The sequence below is a fragment of the Molothrus aeneus genome, chromosome 4 (genome assembly GCF_037042795.1).
Source record: "Molothrus aeneus isolate 106 chromosome 4, BPBGC_Maene_1.0, whole genome shotgun sequence".
Lineage (NCBI taxonomy): Eukaryota > Metazoa > Chordata > Aves > Passeriformes > Icteridae > Molothrus > Molothrus aeneus.
This window is the reverse complement of record NC_089649.1, coordinates 29,320,202-29,336,015: the sequence shown is the minus strand read 5'-3', so window position 1 is coordinate 29,336,015 and position 15,814 is coordinate 29,320,202. Positions and strand designations below refer to the sequence as shown.

General features: G+C 49.1%; 3 protein-coding genes and 1 non-coding gene across 6 annotated transcripts in view; 2 read left to right on the top strand and 2 right to left on the bottom strand.

Annotated features, from left to right (window-relative positions):
* SH3D19 (SH3 domain containing 19) overlaps positions 1 to 3,685 on the top strand; it is an 81,807-nt gene extending 78,122 nt beyond the window's left edge. For all 3 annotated transcript variants that reach the window (XM_066548180.1, XM_066548179.1, XM_066548181.1), the window contains one exon: positions 1,069 to 3,685. In XM_066548180.1, coding sequence (XP_066404277.1) covers positions 1,069 to 1,185 — 117 coding nt within the window. In that variant the 3' untranslated portion in view covers positions 1,186 to 3,685. The remainder of the gene's footprint in view (positions 1 to 1,068) is intronic.
* A 1,864-nt stretch (positions 3,686 to 5,549) lies between these two features.
* Positions 5,550 to 9,101, bottom strand: RPS3A (ribosomal protein S3A). The gene is made up of 6 exons (XM_066548182.1): positions 8,973 to 9,101; positions 8,613 to 8,716; positions 7,298 to 7,485; positions 6,965 to 7,173; positions 6,289 to 6,398; positions 5,550 to 5,713 (listed from the first exon to the last, which is right to left on the bottom strand). Exons 1-6 carry the CDS (start codon positions 9,032 to 9,034, stop codon positions 5,592 to 5,594), a joined length of 795 nt encoding a protein of 264 aa, XP_066404279.1. The 5' UTR covers positions 9,035 to 9,101; the 3' UTR covers positions 5,550 to 5,591.
* On the bottom strand, positions 5,982 to 6,051 carry LOC136556358 (small nucleolar RNA SNORD73). Its single transcript, XR_010783663.1, has one exon. It is a non-coding gene; the product is annotated as a small nucleolar RNA SNORD73 (small nucleolar RNA).
* A 2,553-nt stretch (positions 9,102 to 11,654) lies between the features above and the next one.
* Positions 11,655 to 12,086, top strand: LOC136556134 (ribonuclease CL2-like). Its single transcript, XM_066549180.1, has one exon. It carries the CDS (start codon positions 11,655 to 11,657, stop codon positions 12,084 to 12,086), a length of 432 nt encoding a protein of 143 aa, XP_066405277.1.
* Positions 12,087 to 15,814: the final 3,728 nt, after the last annotated feature.

Below are 15,814 nucleotides of genomic sequence, written 5' to 3'. Positions count from 1 at the left end.
CCTGTTACCTATCAGCAAAAATCTTCATTAAAACACTGGAAGGAGCTCAGGAGTTGCAGAATTCCCGACTTCTCTGATCTAGTTACCATGACAAGATAAACAAACCTTATTTTGCAGTACATTTAGTTCCTGATTGGTTGATGGGGAGCCTCTCTTTGGACTAGAAAGAAAACTCTGAGTAGGAGGTAATGGTGAGAGTGCCAGTACTACAGCAGCCAGGCCTCTGAGGGAAACCTAGTACAGCAGAATCTTGAACTGGCAACACAATTCAGAGTTGCCATGGGAACAAGGGGAAAAACTAAATACATGCTGGATGCCCAGATCATATTAAGCATGAACAAGAAACAGAGTGCCCTTGATATGCAAAGTCATGATTTAGGTAACCATGTTCTCAAAAGCAAATATCTGAGAAGCAGTAGACTTTCACAGGAGCTACAACACAGTATTTTCTCTTCTAAAACTAGCAAAATAGTTTCACCATTAGCAGCTTGCAATGCTGAAAGGATAGATGATCCTTTAAAGCAGAAAAGGGAAATAGAGGTACTGAAACAAAGGCCAGTACTTCAGATGAAGGGTGTGGCATGGGACACTGAGAACAAGAACCAGGACCAAACACAGGACCTGCAATTTAAATGGCCATACTGAGCTTTTAGATTGCTTTTCCTTTTTTTGGGGAAAGTTCCCAAATACTAGAAAATACTGGGATTAAATGAAAAAAAAAATCTTTCCAGTGTTTTAAGAAAACAAAGCCCAGAAACACACACAAATAAGCACTAAAGCAGGGGCCCCATGAGCCAGCTCTTAACATACCTGGATAGGCAAAGTGAGAAGTTATCCAGCAGTGCTCTTCTGTCCCCTCCAAAGGTGGTGATTTCTCAGCATGGACAAGTATTTAGCCTAAGAGAAGCTTCAGGAGATATCACCAACAGAAGAGACTGGCCACATCTTACCCTCTTCTCTCTGATTGATACTGTTTCTAAAGAGGATCAGCTCTGCATGCATTAACGTTGTTGCTCAGTAAGGCTGCACAGTAAGCTGTACTGACTCACAGTGCTCCTTCTCTTACAGGCAGGTGACATGATAACAGAGCTGGAATCTGTAGACGAGGACTGGATGAGTGGAGAGATACTAGGAAAGTCTGGGATATTTCCCAGGAACTTTGTTCAGATTTTAAAAACACCATGAAGTGTTGCCTTCCTACTACTCCCTGCATGTGGGAGAGAATGTTTTCTACCCTAAAGGCACAGCAAAGACATCAACGAGTGTTGATTATCAATGTTTTGCACTACTTTTTCTAGACAGTCATAGTAGTATCTTGAAGTCAGATAAGAAAATTTGAGTCTTTTGTGACAGTGTATGTTATCATGTTTCATGAATGCTCAGAGAGCAAAACAAGCAGGCTTTTTAGCCATTTCCAACTAGGGAAATACTGTGGTGCAACACCATTTTAACTTATATAGCATTCTAGTATGTTTACTCTCTGGTATTATATTTACCATGCACAAAGTCTGCATAACATAAGCTGCTTTGGCCTTCTTTGAACTTCTTAAGATCCAAATTTAAAAATTGTTTTAATATATAATTACAGCACTCAGTATGTAGATGAAGTTTGATATTCAGGTTTCATTACTGCTTGAGTTCCACATTAGCAGTAGAATCCACTTGTTTTATGACTTAGAGGATAAGAAAAATAACTGGTATTTCATAGTAGAAAGGTATCAAATCTAATTCTGGTAAGAGGGGAAATGGAGAAATAAATCCTTGTGTAGTATCCTTCTATTCTTAGCCCAGGCTGCTCATACAGCAAGATCACAAAAGTAAAATTTTTAAGTATTTTGCCTCTTAATGAATTCTGTTTAAATCAGTATGAATCATCTTAGACTTCCTCGCTTTCTCTAAAATACTTTGCAAGTAGAGGTTTAGTTTTCTCCTACTGCCCACTGTTCTTTGAGCACCATCATACCCTTCTTTCCCAGCTGAAGTTAGCAACAGACAGTGTCTATGGAGCTCTCTCAGATCCCAGCCATGGAGGAGCTGCACTATTCCAACTATTTGCCCCTCCACTCCCCTCATGGAAGTGGAAAGCCAGTGTTCACCCAGTCTGCATTTTATTTGTCACTCAAGCACTGGAACATACTTCAGTAACACTATTCCTATCCTTAACATGAAGGATATTATAGAGCCTTGCGTTTAGTTTTCAGCAGACATGGGATTAGTTTCCAGTTTGTTGCCACATACCAAATACACTGAGCATCCTTACAAATGGTCTGTGGAGGCCTTAAGGAAAACATGCCTGGCAAGAGGTTACTCCAAACAGCTCTCACCAAGGCACTTGGTACAGAGCAGCAGTGTAGCTGGACTGACCAACTAAGAGGGATGTGATTGAGGTAGTTTCACATTATAGGAACTTCTGGTAGTCAATTCCTTTTTGTAACAGCAAGGAATGGGCATCCAGTCCCAGTGGCAGACTGGAGCTCACCGGGAGCAAGCCTGAGGGCCTCAGCACCATTGACCCAGCAGTCACTGCCAGGCCACAGAACTTGCACAGGACAGACACAGCCCCTCTTTGTGTTCTGCTCTGTGTTTAAACTACACCAGTACCCCTTCACACAACTGGGGGATGATAATCACACAAAGTTTTAATGAGCTGAGGAGCTGGACTTCTACTTCCAATAGGGACTAACATAAGCAAAATACTGTTATGTGCTGTTCTAGAAGGTTGGAAATGCAACAATGGCTACAGCTGTTACTCAGCAGCCCCAGCAAGCCTGTCCAGAACTCCTCTGGAATAATCACGTGGCAGTCGACAGCCAAGGACAATCCTTCTCACTCTCCCAAGTTTTCCTGTTAGGAGATTCTAAAGATTCTTGTTTATTCCAAAAAATCAGTTATGTCCTAAAGAAATCCAAGGAATTGCCAGGTTCTTCAAAGACACACACCACTGTGGTGGCAGATGAGGCTGAAGTGTATGATGTTTACTTACTGTTTGTCTGGCAGTTTTCTAAGGTTTTGATACAAGTCTCAAAAGTAGAATTGATTTTTTTAATATTTTTTTTTAATTTCCTCTTTCCCATTTTTATAACTGTGTCTTAACCAGTTGTTTTTGTAACTTCACTGAATGTTTAAAGTCAGTGCCTGTTCATTGCCAAGACCACTCTGCTGTATGTAATCTCCTCCTCCCCGTGGGGCAGGGCGGGAGTAGCAGCAAGGCCTTTTACTCAGAGCACCGAGTGCCATCTAAGGGCTGCTCGCGTGGCTGCAGGCAGCTGAAACGGCGTCCGTGTGAACGCTGAAGCAAGGGAGATGCTCGGCTTGTACAGGGCAGGATTCTCCTAAGACAATGCCCAACACCACTGTAAGACTGCATACAGATCACAACAGAAGATTCATTCCTAAGGTGTACAAAAAAGCCGAGACTGAGGTGGAGTGCAAATCTTAACTGCAATGTAGTAGCAAATTCCAGCTGTAACCTTGAAATCCAGCTAGATCTCCAGGCATCAGAATAAAAGCCTCACTTACCAAAATATTTTGTTTGACCCATCCTCTAGAAATATCTTCAGGAAGATATCTTTGTTCTGTGTACAATGAACAGTGTCCTAAATAAACCTTTGTTAAGTCCAGTAAGTTTGTTATGGTACCTCTGTAAATTAAGAATGTATTTAATCAATAAAATTTTTATAATTAAGTCATGATGGCATTTTAATTGTCTTATGCTGTGGAAAGCAGAGCTTTCCACTTAACAGTTTGAGAGATCTCATTCTGCAAAGTAACAGCCCACCCCCAGACAAGTAGTCCAAACCCCTCAGAGAATGTGGATGATTTTAACAGGTTATCCAAGCCTTTGCACTTGGGTATGCTCACACTCACCACCTACAGAACCTATCACACTTTTCTACCTGCTACCACAGGGGAATCACACACACTGTTTCTCACTGTGAGAACATTGAGAAGATGACACAGGCTGATCCTGCACATAATTTAGGTGTGCTCTGCTGAATGCTGCTTTCATACTCCATGATTCTTCAGCTGGTGTTTGATGAGAGAATACAGAGGATGACTCACAGTATTTTCCTTCCTGCTTTTCCCCCACGTGAAATCACATTACAAAGCCTACATTACCCAGAATGCCTGCTTGGCAATGCACTCTTCCTAACAATACATTTAAAAGCCTGAAAAATCCCAAGTTCTTGTTCTTTCCCCCAGTCCTCTTGGACTAACCTTTTGGCAACAGTCCTTAGATATGCAAGTAACAAATAAAACCTATGGTTTCAAAAATGTGGCTGTCTGGGATTTTTGGAGGCAGGTGACACCTACCTGCCTCAGCAGTACAGATGGAAACAGCAAAGCAATAAGATTCCTTCCCCCGTTCCAAGGTTCTGAGTGTTGAGCACTCACTGCTCTTCCTTCCAGTACACAAAGTAGAAAAACCAGAACATATTAAAACTGTAACTTGGAACCACAAGACAAAGTCACATCACCTGCAGCGTTCTGAAGTAAGTTCAAAAGCATTCTCATTTTGCCTAGGAAAATGTGAAAATCCCTGGCAGGGAACAGTACGGCCTTCATGGGTAGCAGAGCCCCTCTCCTTTTCTCCAGCAGCTTTGCTGGAACAGTAACATTTTCTTTATTTCTTGTCCTAAGCTCTGTGACAACCAATTGCAAGAGCCACTAATCTCAGTGAATTCCAGCTTTTGCTCTCAGGTTTTAAATCACTAACTTACCAACAATTTAACAGGACTAAGTTTAGGTTTGTTGGCCTAAACACATTGATAGTGCACAAAACTCCTTGTAGCCAGAAAAAACCAGTCTTTCACTTACAAGCCAACATAAGTTGAACAAGAATCAAAAATGCTGTTAGATAATGGAAAACAAAATTACTCAGCAAAACTTAAGTGCTTTGTTTTCAGAACACATACCATTGCCTCTTTCCAGAATCTTTTCCCCTGAAGTTCCACAGGTTTTCCATTACAGTCATCCCTCAGTTCTGACAGGTTAAAATCCAACACTCAAGTCCACTGCTCAAGCGCATACTGGATTTCTGCAATGCTCAATTAACACTGCTTCCATCATCATAGTTACAACCTTAACACCTTCAAACACCTTCTGACCACCACAGACCACACCTATCCCAGGTGTGGCAGTATTAAATTACCAAGAAATTTAAACATATGCACATTACTCTGAAGCAAGTAATCTGGATAAAACTGTAAGACTTCCCAATAATAACAAATTCTGACACAGGTTTCCCAGTGCAATTTCTGCCTTCCCTGTACTCTGTGAAGCACCTCTCACCAATACAACCTCTTCACACATACTCAAGGTTTTTTTGGCAAGGACTAAAATTACTGGTTAAAACCAACATTAAGAATCCACAGAAAGGACAACCCACCTTCTTCCACCCATCTCTACAACACAACTGGAAAAGTACATGAGTACTTCTTTTAATTTTTTTTTAAACCAAGGCCATAGGTTTACCTCATTGAAAGCTCATCCACACATCCAGTACCAATATTGTCCAGGAGCAATACAGGCAACCAACCAAGCATTAGTTCTGTATATTAAAACCTTTTATTTTCCACCAATTTTTAGTTTCACACAGACTCTTGCACGGGCGGCTCATATCCATCAGCTCGCTCTACCTTGGTGCCAGCCTCATCCCCAGAGGGCTTTCCAGCACCACCACCTTCACCATGCAGCTCCATCAGCTTGCCCACTAAAAAGAAGCAGTGACAGAAACAGTGAGAGATGGACCTGTTTGAACAGTTTTAAATTACTCCATTACTCAACACACACCAATGAAACCGCCAGAATGTTTTCTGTCGCTAGGACTAAGTCCATTGCAGACAGCTCATGCACAGAGATGCTGCTGCAGTGACAGACAGACACATCAAGCAGTGAAATAAGGCTATGTAATGAAACTGCAAATGACATCTTTTCCTAAAAGGATCTGGACTCAAGCACCTACTGCTGCATTACACGGGAATGTCAGAAATTGGGGAAATGGAATCATTCCACATCATCTGGGACCGAAACATTTTGTCATCATTCATTCCCAAAGCAAAGCTTCTAAACATTCAGCAGCACTTCCAGGTGAGACTGCAAGAAGCTCCAAATGGATGCTCACTGCTTGGCTTTCTATCTGGAAACCACACATGGGGACAAGGACACACCTTCTCTTCTACAACTACTACAGCTCACTGAAGCTGTAATATCTTTATCCAAAAGCAAACACATTGAAACTCCCTCCTTTCCACACCCTCCCCCAAATGTCTGCAGGAACAGACTTACATTCAAACTTGGGCTTCTTGAGCATCTTCACCTTGCGGACATAGACATCGTGCAGAGGGTAAATGGACTGACAGGCCTTCTCGATGTCCTTGCCAATGCTGTCTGGGATCCTGAGGAATCACAGAGCACCACAATGCTAAAAACTCTGCCTGCTTCTGCAGCAGCAACACAGGCTTAAAAAAAAAACCTTAATACAAAATATTCTACAAGTCTGTATCATCACTTTGACAATTTTCTTCAAGTACATTTAGAGTCTAAGACACCTCCCTTGCAACGTTAGAAGGGACACAGTGCAAATGTGCTCATTTTGAGAGCAAATCTGCAAACTTCTGGAAGCAATCAACACACTGAGAAACTCCTCTATCAGAAGAGCTCAGAGCATTCACAGTCCCAGTAGATCAGAATTACAACTTTAGTCTGTAGAAATGTGAACCACCAATCTTCTGGAAAGTGATTTTACATTTATGCAAACGTGACAGTGGATTCAGGTCAGACAGGATGCAGAGACTGACAGAAGCCATTTGCAGAAAAGGGTGATTGGCTTTTCCACACGAGGGGCTCCTTGCCTGACCAACAGCTTGGGATGCACCAGCACTCCCCAGGCACTCAGCAACAACCAACTCCCAAACAAGGATTTAAACTGTAGGGGAGAAAAAAGAACAGGACCAAAGCTTACAGCTTATTGACAACTTCCTTCAGGTCATTGGTCTGCACCTCCCGGGTCATGATCTCCATCATTTTCTTGCGGATCTGCCGGACCTGCTGGTGCTGGGCATAGGAGGTCTTGCGGATTTGGTTATTGCGCTTCTTGGTGAAGCCCACGCAGAAGAGGCGCAGCAGGTACCCATCCGTAGTCTTGACATCCACGTGGGCTTCAATCATGGTCTGGAAGAGGAAGCACTGAAGGTTTAGCACCCCTGCAGCACAGGCTGCCCAGCCCCACACACCCCACGCTCTTCCCTGCCTCCCTGGGGTACCAGCAGCAATGCAGACCTTGTTTCTCACACACCTGCCATTTTTTCACCATGGAGCACATTTTGTCCCGTGTGAGGTCCATCCCATGGAAGTTGGTCAGACAATTCTTGCCCTGAACGTCCTCAGTGATCAGTTTGAATTTGCGGAAGGCAACCTCATCATTCTGCAGATCAGCCAGGCTCACCTCAAACACGCGGCCCTTCAGCCCGTCAGAGGCAATTTCTGTGAGGTGGAACAGAATAAAGCACCTTAGATTAACATTAGAAGTACATCCTTCAAATCAGGCACTGAATTCCCTCTGGAATCCTGTTCTCTGATGTTTTCTAATGGTGATCACAGAGCCAGCAAGGTTACTGATTTCTCCCTTTGGAAGGAATCTTTTCAAGGCAATAGTACCAGGTGTGGGATATGAACAGCAGCACACAGCAGATCCCACCACGTGTAATAATTTGATTTGTTTCAAGCATAAAGGGGCTACAGAGTATTTGGAAATTATGAACAGTAATGAGAAAACCAAACAAAATCCACAAGTGCTCAGCAGAGATGAAGCAGCAATGAACAGCCCGGTACAAAAATTTCACAGCTCCTCTTCCAACGAGGAACCATTTTAACAACACTGGCTGGTTTACACTTCGTTTGGCAGTGACCCTCATTTTATTTGTTTCACATGTTACAGCTCAAAGTAACAATCAAAATCCTAACTTTGACTGCAGCCAGCAGAGTATCATAAAGCTCTTTAGCCATTCTGCAAGGCTAAGCTTCCAAAAACAGGGTTACCTCTATCCAGACACCTCTGCGTTCCTAACAGAGGCCTCCTCTTCCTAAGGTGTGCCAGATGATATAAAACCGAATTTACCCCCCAGTAACACATCAGTGCTCACAATAAGTCAGCAATTCTGGCTCTAATCTTTACCCAAAACCTTTAAATTTCAGGTATTTCAGTATCTTCACGTGCTGGTCGTTATGATCATAGGACTAAGGTCTCCTGTGGCACTGTCCCACATCGCCCCTGGTGACAATCAGAACTAGTGCTTACTTCTCGAACTTTTCCCAACTTGCCAGGTTACCACATGAGGAGCTCATGAGAAACCTCAGGCCCTTCCTTCCACGGCCTGGCATTCTTGTACAAACAAGAGCCCAGTGTACGAACTTCTTGCAGCTAAGCTCATTTATTCAAACAACTCAGTCAACTCGAAAAAATCCACTCAAATCACCCAACTATTAGCTTCCAAGCTCGTAAACGAAACCCCTTTTTCATCAGTCTTTTATCCAAGAAGTTCTTTAACCGCTCGGAGCCAGCACATGGAGCAAGCACAATCCCCTGTACTGCACCAACCCCAAATACTCACTAGTTCCTTGAGTCCTGGTGACAAGCGTCTTCCCGATGTTCCGGATATTGAACATCGCTGGTGCTTTGACATCGTACCAGTCCTTCTTGGAGAAAGGGTCGACCCTTAAATCAAACGAAGAAGGTTTTTTAGCCGACGTTCTCAGGCCGCACCGGGCTGCAGTAAGACCTTCGTCCCCGACTGCCCGCCGCTGCTCCCGCCTCGCCGGGCCCACGCCCGCCCGCCTGACGCCATGACAGCATCGGCCCTGCTCCGGCCGGGCCGCCGCCGCCATCCGCCCCGCATCCCCGCCATCCCGCCGCCGCGGCGCCCCGCCCGGCGCCCCTGGGCACTGCCCGCCCTCGCCCCGGCGGCCCTCACACTTTCTTCTTGGCGCCCTTCTTGCCGCCCTTGGTGAGGCGCTTGTTCTTCCCGACCGCCATGGTCCGGCCCGCGCCGCGGAAAGGGCGGGGCGTACGCGCTCCCGCGAGATTATACGAGAGCGGCGCTCGCGCGAGACCTGGCAGAAGGGGGCCGCCTCCAGCGCCGGGGGCGGCCCGCGCGGGACGTACCACGGCGAGACGGGACCAACGGCGCGGGGGGGGCGGGGGGAGCCTCGGCTGTGCCCGTGAGCGCCCCCGCCTGGAGCCCTGCGGAACGCCCGGCCCGGCACTCCCGGTCCCCGCGGAGCGCCCGGCCCCGCACTCCCGATCCCTGCTCCCCGAAAGTGGGGCCGCTGTGCGGACGGGCAGAGCCACAGGGACGGGGTTCGCTGCACTGACTGTACCCCGGTGAAAGGCAGGTGCCACCTCCTACCCAGTCTGGTGTCCTCAAGCTGAATGATCTGTCCCCAGGCTGAATCTCGTCACCTTTTGTAAACGTAACTGATGTCGTCCGGTATTTTCTACGGTGGAAGTTGCTTAATGAAGAACTTTGTATTTCAAGTATCGCATACAGAGTATGCGTCATACAAATAAATATACATCGATAGACGAGGAATATGCTTTAGAGAGGAGGGCTCATATAAACTTTACTGTATAAAAGATGTTACTTTTTACCCCATGGTGTGTTTGATCTGTCAAACCTCCACCTTGCACCCCCTGCAGAATAAATAATATCTCCTTTCTAAACTAGACTCTGTTCCTAAAACCGGTAGCTTTCCCAGGCCTTGGGGCACAAGGGGACAACCAGAAGTTGTTGGTCTGGGCTGCCCCAAATGCCCCGGCCGAGGGCTCCTCTCCGCACCGCACAGGGCAGGAGGAGGCTCCGCTCAGCCCTCAGGCATGGGCAGGGATGGCACATGGAGAAGCCATGCCCAGGACAGTGCCAGGCAGCTGGGGCCCCCCTGGACAAGGGGTGACCACAGGCTGTGGCTCACCCATGAGCCTCACAGCAGCTTCTGGCAAGGACATGCCTGAGGCTGTGCCAGGTAGGATGGGATCCAGCACAGGTACCTGCACCATGCCTGCTGCCAAGCATCCAGGCTTGTTCCTCCTTCTGTGGGCACCATCCCTTTTCCACCCACACCAGGACAGTGGAAAGCAGAGTGTGTCTGAGGGGTCATGGTGAGAGTCCCCATCCTGCTTCCACGCCCAGGAGCAGGATATTGACAGTCAGCAGGGGGCTGTGCTGACCTTTCATGTCTGCGAGGTTTTGGCCAGGTGCCTGAGCTGTTCCAGCTGTAGGGACTGTGTACCTTTGAGGAGGATTTCTTCAGAGGCTGTAGAAATGCCACCAGAGCGCAGGGCAGGACCCTCTGCACCTTCACTGTGGCCAGTCTTGGAAGTGTTACAGCTCTTTTGGGAAAGGTGCTGCCCAGGACCTCATTCTCTCTTTGCCACTTCCCATCAGAGTCTCTCTGATCTCTTGGGAGAGGAGGATGAAGGTCACTTGCGCCCACTCGTGACAGGTGACAGCCTCTCGTGGGCACTACATGCCTCTCCCCCTGGAGGGGACACGCTTTCCTTGGGGCTCCATTACGATGGTCAAGGGAAAGGAGTGTTTGGTGGGCTCAGGCTGGCTCCTGGCTCCTTGCTTGTCTCTGCGTCAGTGGAGCAGCTGGGACATGGGAGGTAGGAGTGAGGAAAATGCATCCTGGCACTTCCCAGGAGTATGAATTTGGCAGCAAGGGGACACAGGGAAAAAGAACACATAGGTCCCTTAGCACTGCAGAAGAGCCATAGATGTTCCATATCTTTCAAGAGTTGTAGGAACATCTGCCAGCTGTCCCAGAGATGATGTCCCCGCAGATGGTGACATCCTGCCCGCCACCAGGAAACCACGGATCTTGCCCTGCCACCAAAAGGACCTAGGTATCCTGCCTTTAATGGGACAGGTGTCCAAGGCCAGAGTGGGCAGGGGCCACCCAAGGGGATGCACGCAGACAGTCACGTGGCTCGTTAATGACTGCCTAATGACCTTGGGGGCCATGAGGGTGAGCAGGGCCTCCTGGACACCTGGCTCTCCCCAGACCTTGCTCTTTACCCTGCCCCTCCTCCTGGATCCTTGCCCATTGGGCACAGCTGGGGTCAGTATAAAAGAGCTGCAGAGGAGTGGGAGGGATACTGGAGACTCTAAGGCCATAAGGGAAACTGAGGCGCGCACACAGGTGCGGGTGAAGGGAGCATCGGGGACCAGAATGTCTGTGGGAGGGGTCTGGGAGGAACCCGGGAGGAACCCGAGCATCCAGTGGGGAAGGGAGGCTGTGTATGGCATCTGGGTGTGGGGGCATGGGGTGGATCTGTAGGGGAGCCAGGGGTCTGAGGAGCAGCTAGGGGGTGTTCCATGGGGGACTTCTGGGCTTGGCTTGGAGGCCATGGAGGCTTCTGGGGAGTGCATAATTTTATGGGACCTAAAATGCATTTTAGGGGACCTATGCATCCAGGTGAATCCACAGATAGCCCAGCTGTCCAGAGATGGGCCCCCAGGTATCGGGAGGGGATTTGTGTGGGGCCCAGGGACCTGGGAGGGGGAATCTGTAGAATAACCAAGCACCCAGGGTGCGATTTCCAGTCGGGGGCCCAGCGGTGCAGATGGCCCTAACCCCCCGTTCCGCAGGCGTCCATGGCGGGCTGGGTGCTGTGCATGACGCTGGTGCTGGCAGCGCTGGCAGGGGCGGAGGGCGAGACGCGCTACGAGAAGTTCCTGCGGCAGCACGTGGACAGCCCACGGACGGCCACGCTGGCGGCGCACCGCTACTGCGAGACCATGCTGGCGCGGCGCCAGGTGACGGCCCCGGGCAGGCCCTGCAAGCCCTCCAACACCTTCGTGCACGCCCCGGCCGCTGAGCTGGTAGCCGCCTGCTCCCAGGTGCCTGACCAGACGGGGTTCCAGAGCACGCCGAGGGCGCTGAGCCTCACGATGTGCCGCCTGCGCGGCGGGGACACGCGGCCGCCATGCGCCTACCGCGCCCGCCAGGCCCAGCAGTACGTGCGCGTGGCCTGCCGCGACGGGCTGCCCGTGCACCTGGCCGGCACCTACACGGCCCCGCAGTGAGGCCCAGCATGGGGGTCTCGTGGGCCCTCCGTCCCATCAGAGGCTCTGTTAGTGCTGCCCTGCAGTGAGGCCCAGCATGGCGCTCCCGTGGGCCCTCATGGATCCTCCCTCCTGTCAGGGGCTCTGTTCGTGCCGCCAATAAAGGAGGTGTCACAGGCCTGGGCTCCAGCATCAGCTTGTGGTGGGACCCTGTGATTGTACCCCCCCCAAACCGCTTGGGTGACCCGAACCCTGTCCACGCTGTCTTTGGCCCCCATGTGCCTTATAAATCCCTGGGTTTTCCCAGCCTCCTGGGTGTCCCATAGCCCCCTGGGGTGTCTCTGCCCTCTCCTGTGCCCTCTCCCCTTTCTTGGGTGTCCCACAACTCCCACAGGTGCCCCACAACCACCACCACCCTCCCAGCCCAAGGCCCATCAATCTCCTGGATGTGCACCTAGTCCTCTCCCCAGTGTCCTGACCCTTTGGGTGTCACATTGCTTTCCTGGATAGCCCATAACTCTCACAGGGTTTCCCAACCTCCCATGTGCCTTACGACCCCCCTGGATACCCCCAATTTCCCCATGTCTGCCCCATAAACTGTCCCATAAGACGCCCCATCTCCCACATGCCTCTGACCCCACCTGTGACCTCTCTGGGGCTGAGGCTGCTTCCCCTTGGGGCCCCCACAGGACCAAGCCCCAGCTGGGGCCACAGAGCCCTGAGCCACCATCCCACACACACTGAACACAACACACACGCACACAATGCACACGAAACCTGCACTGGGCACACAGTGTGCAGCCACACTCGCAACACAAAGCATACAACACTCACAGCCCTGCTCCTAGCACAGCACACCGCATTAGCACACACAGGACACACATACAGAAGTTGCATCCCTGAGTCTCAATGGGATTTCACAATTTCAGTTGGTGTTCATACCTCTTGTCCTTCATTCTCCCTGTCAGTACTTAAAAGCTCCCCCTGTTTGAGCCTTCTCTTCTCCAGGCTGAACAGTCCCTGCTCTCTCAGCTTCTGCTCTGATCAGACATGCTCCAGTCCCTTCATCATCATCAATTCCTTGCTGGACTCTCTCCACTATGTCCTTGGCTCTCATGTACTCAGTCCACCACTGGATCCAGGACTCCAGGTGTGTCCCAGTGGTGCTGAGCAGAGGAGCAGGATCACTTCCCTGCACATGCTGGCATCACTCTGCCTAATGCAGCCCAGTAGGCTGGGGGACCCCTTTGCTCTGGTCCTGTTGCTGTGGGAGCCCTGAGAAGTCCCATGGCACTGCTGACATCCAGGAGGTGTGCTGCTACAAAAAGTCAGCCCAAATACATCCAGAAGGTGTTGCTGTGGAGGAAAAGGAGTGCAGGAAGTGGTGGTCTTCCCAATCCTTTTCCTCTCTCCCCAAGATACCTCTTGCTTATGTGCCTCAAGAAACTCAGGGGCTCCTTTCCCGAAATTCAGGTGAAAGGCATGGTGAGCTCCGCCAGTGAGGGGAGCCCTTCTCTGTGCACTGGGAAGGAATTTCAAAGGTATTTAGAGTATTTCTGGACCAGCAACTTAGAGCAGACTCATTTCTCCACCTTGCTCACTCCTAGCCATGGCAGGAGCTGACTGGCTCAGCAGGGAATACCCAGGGTCTCTGCAAGAACAAGGGTTTGATCTCTGCTTCTTGCTACCTTGGTTCTTCAGGATTCGGAGGAGGATTCCACCTCTCCACTTGTTCTCTGGTAGCTGAGATCATCCTGGCAGTGATAGAGAAAAATATCATCACTGAGATTTACCCCACAAGCTTTGCACTACAGGCTCTGAAGTGCATGGGGAGAGGTGGCCCCCGTCCTGGGGACACAGCTCTGAGCTGCAGTCCCAAAACAGCAATGCCATTTCTGGGATGCCCAGCATGCTGCAGCTACCTGAGTCTGCTGGAAAGTCTGGATGATTCCTGGCATCTCCCATTTGATGGCAGGGCAGCTCCAGCACTTCAGCACATCCCATCCCATTACTGCACTGTTGGTTCACTCCTCTGCTGTGTTTTCTCCTAAGACGCAGCTGTGTTTCTTCAGCGTATGTTTGTGTATGTTCTTTGTGAAGGCTAAAGGGAAAAAATAGCCACAAAGGAATCAGGATATCCAGAGGGTGTTGTGGCCTTTGCCACAAGCAGCAGTGGGCCATTTACAGGCAGTGGTCAGCAAATTTGTAATAGCAGCAAGCAGCAAAAAACCAGGGACTGACTGGTGCCTGAAAATAAAGGAATTTTGAAATATTATGTTTTAATAAATCAGTGCATTTATTTCCTAATTAGTTCCTCATTTAGGTACTTTCATGTCCTGCCTAACACAGTCAAACGTAAAGTTGTGAGGTTTGTGGTTGATTCTGCTTTGTAACACAGAAACTGATCATCTCTGCTTTGTGGGTGGGAGTTAAGCAACTTTCCTAAGGTCACAGAACAGTCTGAGAGAGGAAGTCAGTTCAGACCTCCTCAGCCCTATTTAACAGCCTCCCTTCCCATTTAAATACTTTTTTTTTCCTGAAGAAGAAAAATGTGACCAAAAATGTTTCAAGAACAGCACTATATGCCTAAAACTTGTCTCTGAGTCATATCTGCTTGACTTTCATGCCCAGACTTTGCTTTGACAGTGGTCAGCCTGCTCTGCTCACTCACTCTATTGTCAAACAATTAATTCCTTCACCAGAAACTGGCTGTTGCTTGTTTAGCACAGGGAAATGAAACAAATAATGCTGAATCACTCACTTCATTATGGCTCACAAGCTTCCACTGCCCAGCCTTTGATGATATAAGATGAGAGGCATGAGCAGTGTGTCAATATTTCCAGTGCTACTGTGGAAATTTGTTCCTGCTCCTTGAAAAGCAAGGGCATTTTTTTCAGAACCATAGCAGAGAATTGCTTAAGCAGGCACTGCAAAGACCTTCAGAAGTATTTACTCAGCAAAGTCATGCATCAGCTCCATGGGTTTGGCAGAATGAGTCCTGTGAACCCAGGCTGTTGCTGCATGCCATGCATGCCAAAATTGACATGGAAAAAGCTTCTTTCCAGCGTATCTATTGCTTCCTCTTAAAATACACCCTGCACAAATACAGAAAAATACAAGACAGTTTCTGTGAGGCGCATCCACCTTTCTTGTGTGCTTGGACCACTGGGAAAGGGGCTGCCAGGCTGCCTGGGGGCAGCACAAGACTAGAAAACAGCCCTTTCCCCCTCCAGCAGTACCTCTGAGATCCTGGGTCTGTGCTGCTCCTCCAGTCGCTGCTCCTCAGCACTGTCCCTCTGGCACAGGCACCTCCAGCTGAGCTCCCAGTCAGACACATCCTGCAATCCTCCTTCCCCCTGACTGGGTGACACACTTGGCACCCAGGGTGCAGGGTCATCTGTGTCCCCTGCCACACAGGGAATGATCCATCCCCTCCACCATCCTGGCAGAGGTTCCTGGGCATGGGGACAAGAATGCCTGCTAGGAAAAGGGGAGCTGCTGCTCATGGCATGGTGGGGACAGCAAAGACAAGGAGTGCATAAGCCAGCAAAGTCCTCAAACTCAGCTGTGGCACTCAGCTGAGACTTAGGTGTCACTTTCCCCACAACAGCTACACACCAGAAATCCTAATGCACTTCTCCAGTTCAAGCATTGGTGCTAAGACCTAAAACCTAGGCTAAAGAAGAAGCATGGGCTACAAAGGGAAAGTACCAGGAAAACCAGGAGCTAAGAATTTCTGTTCATATGCG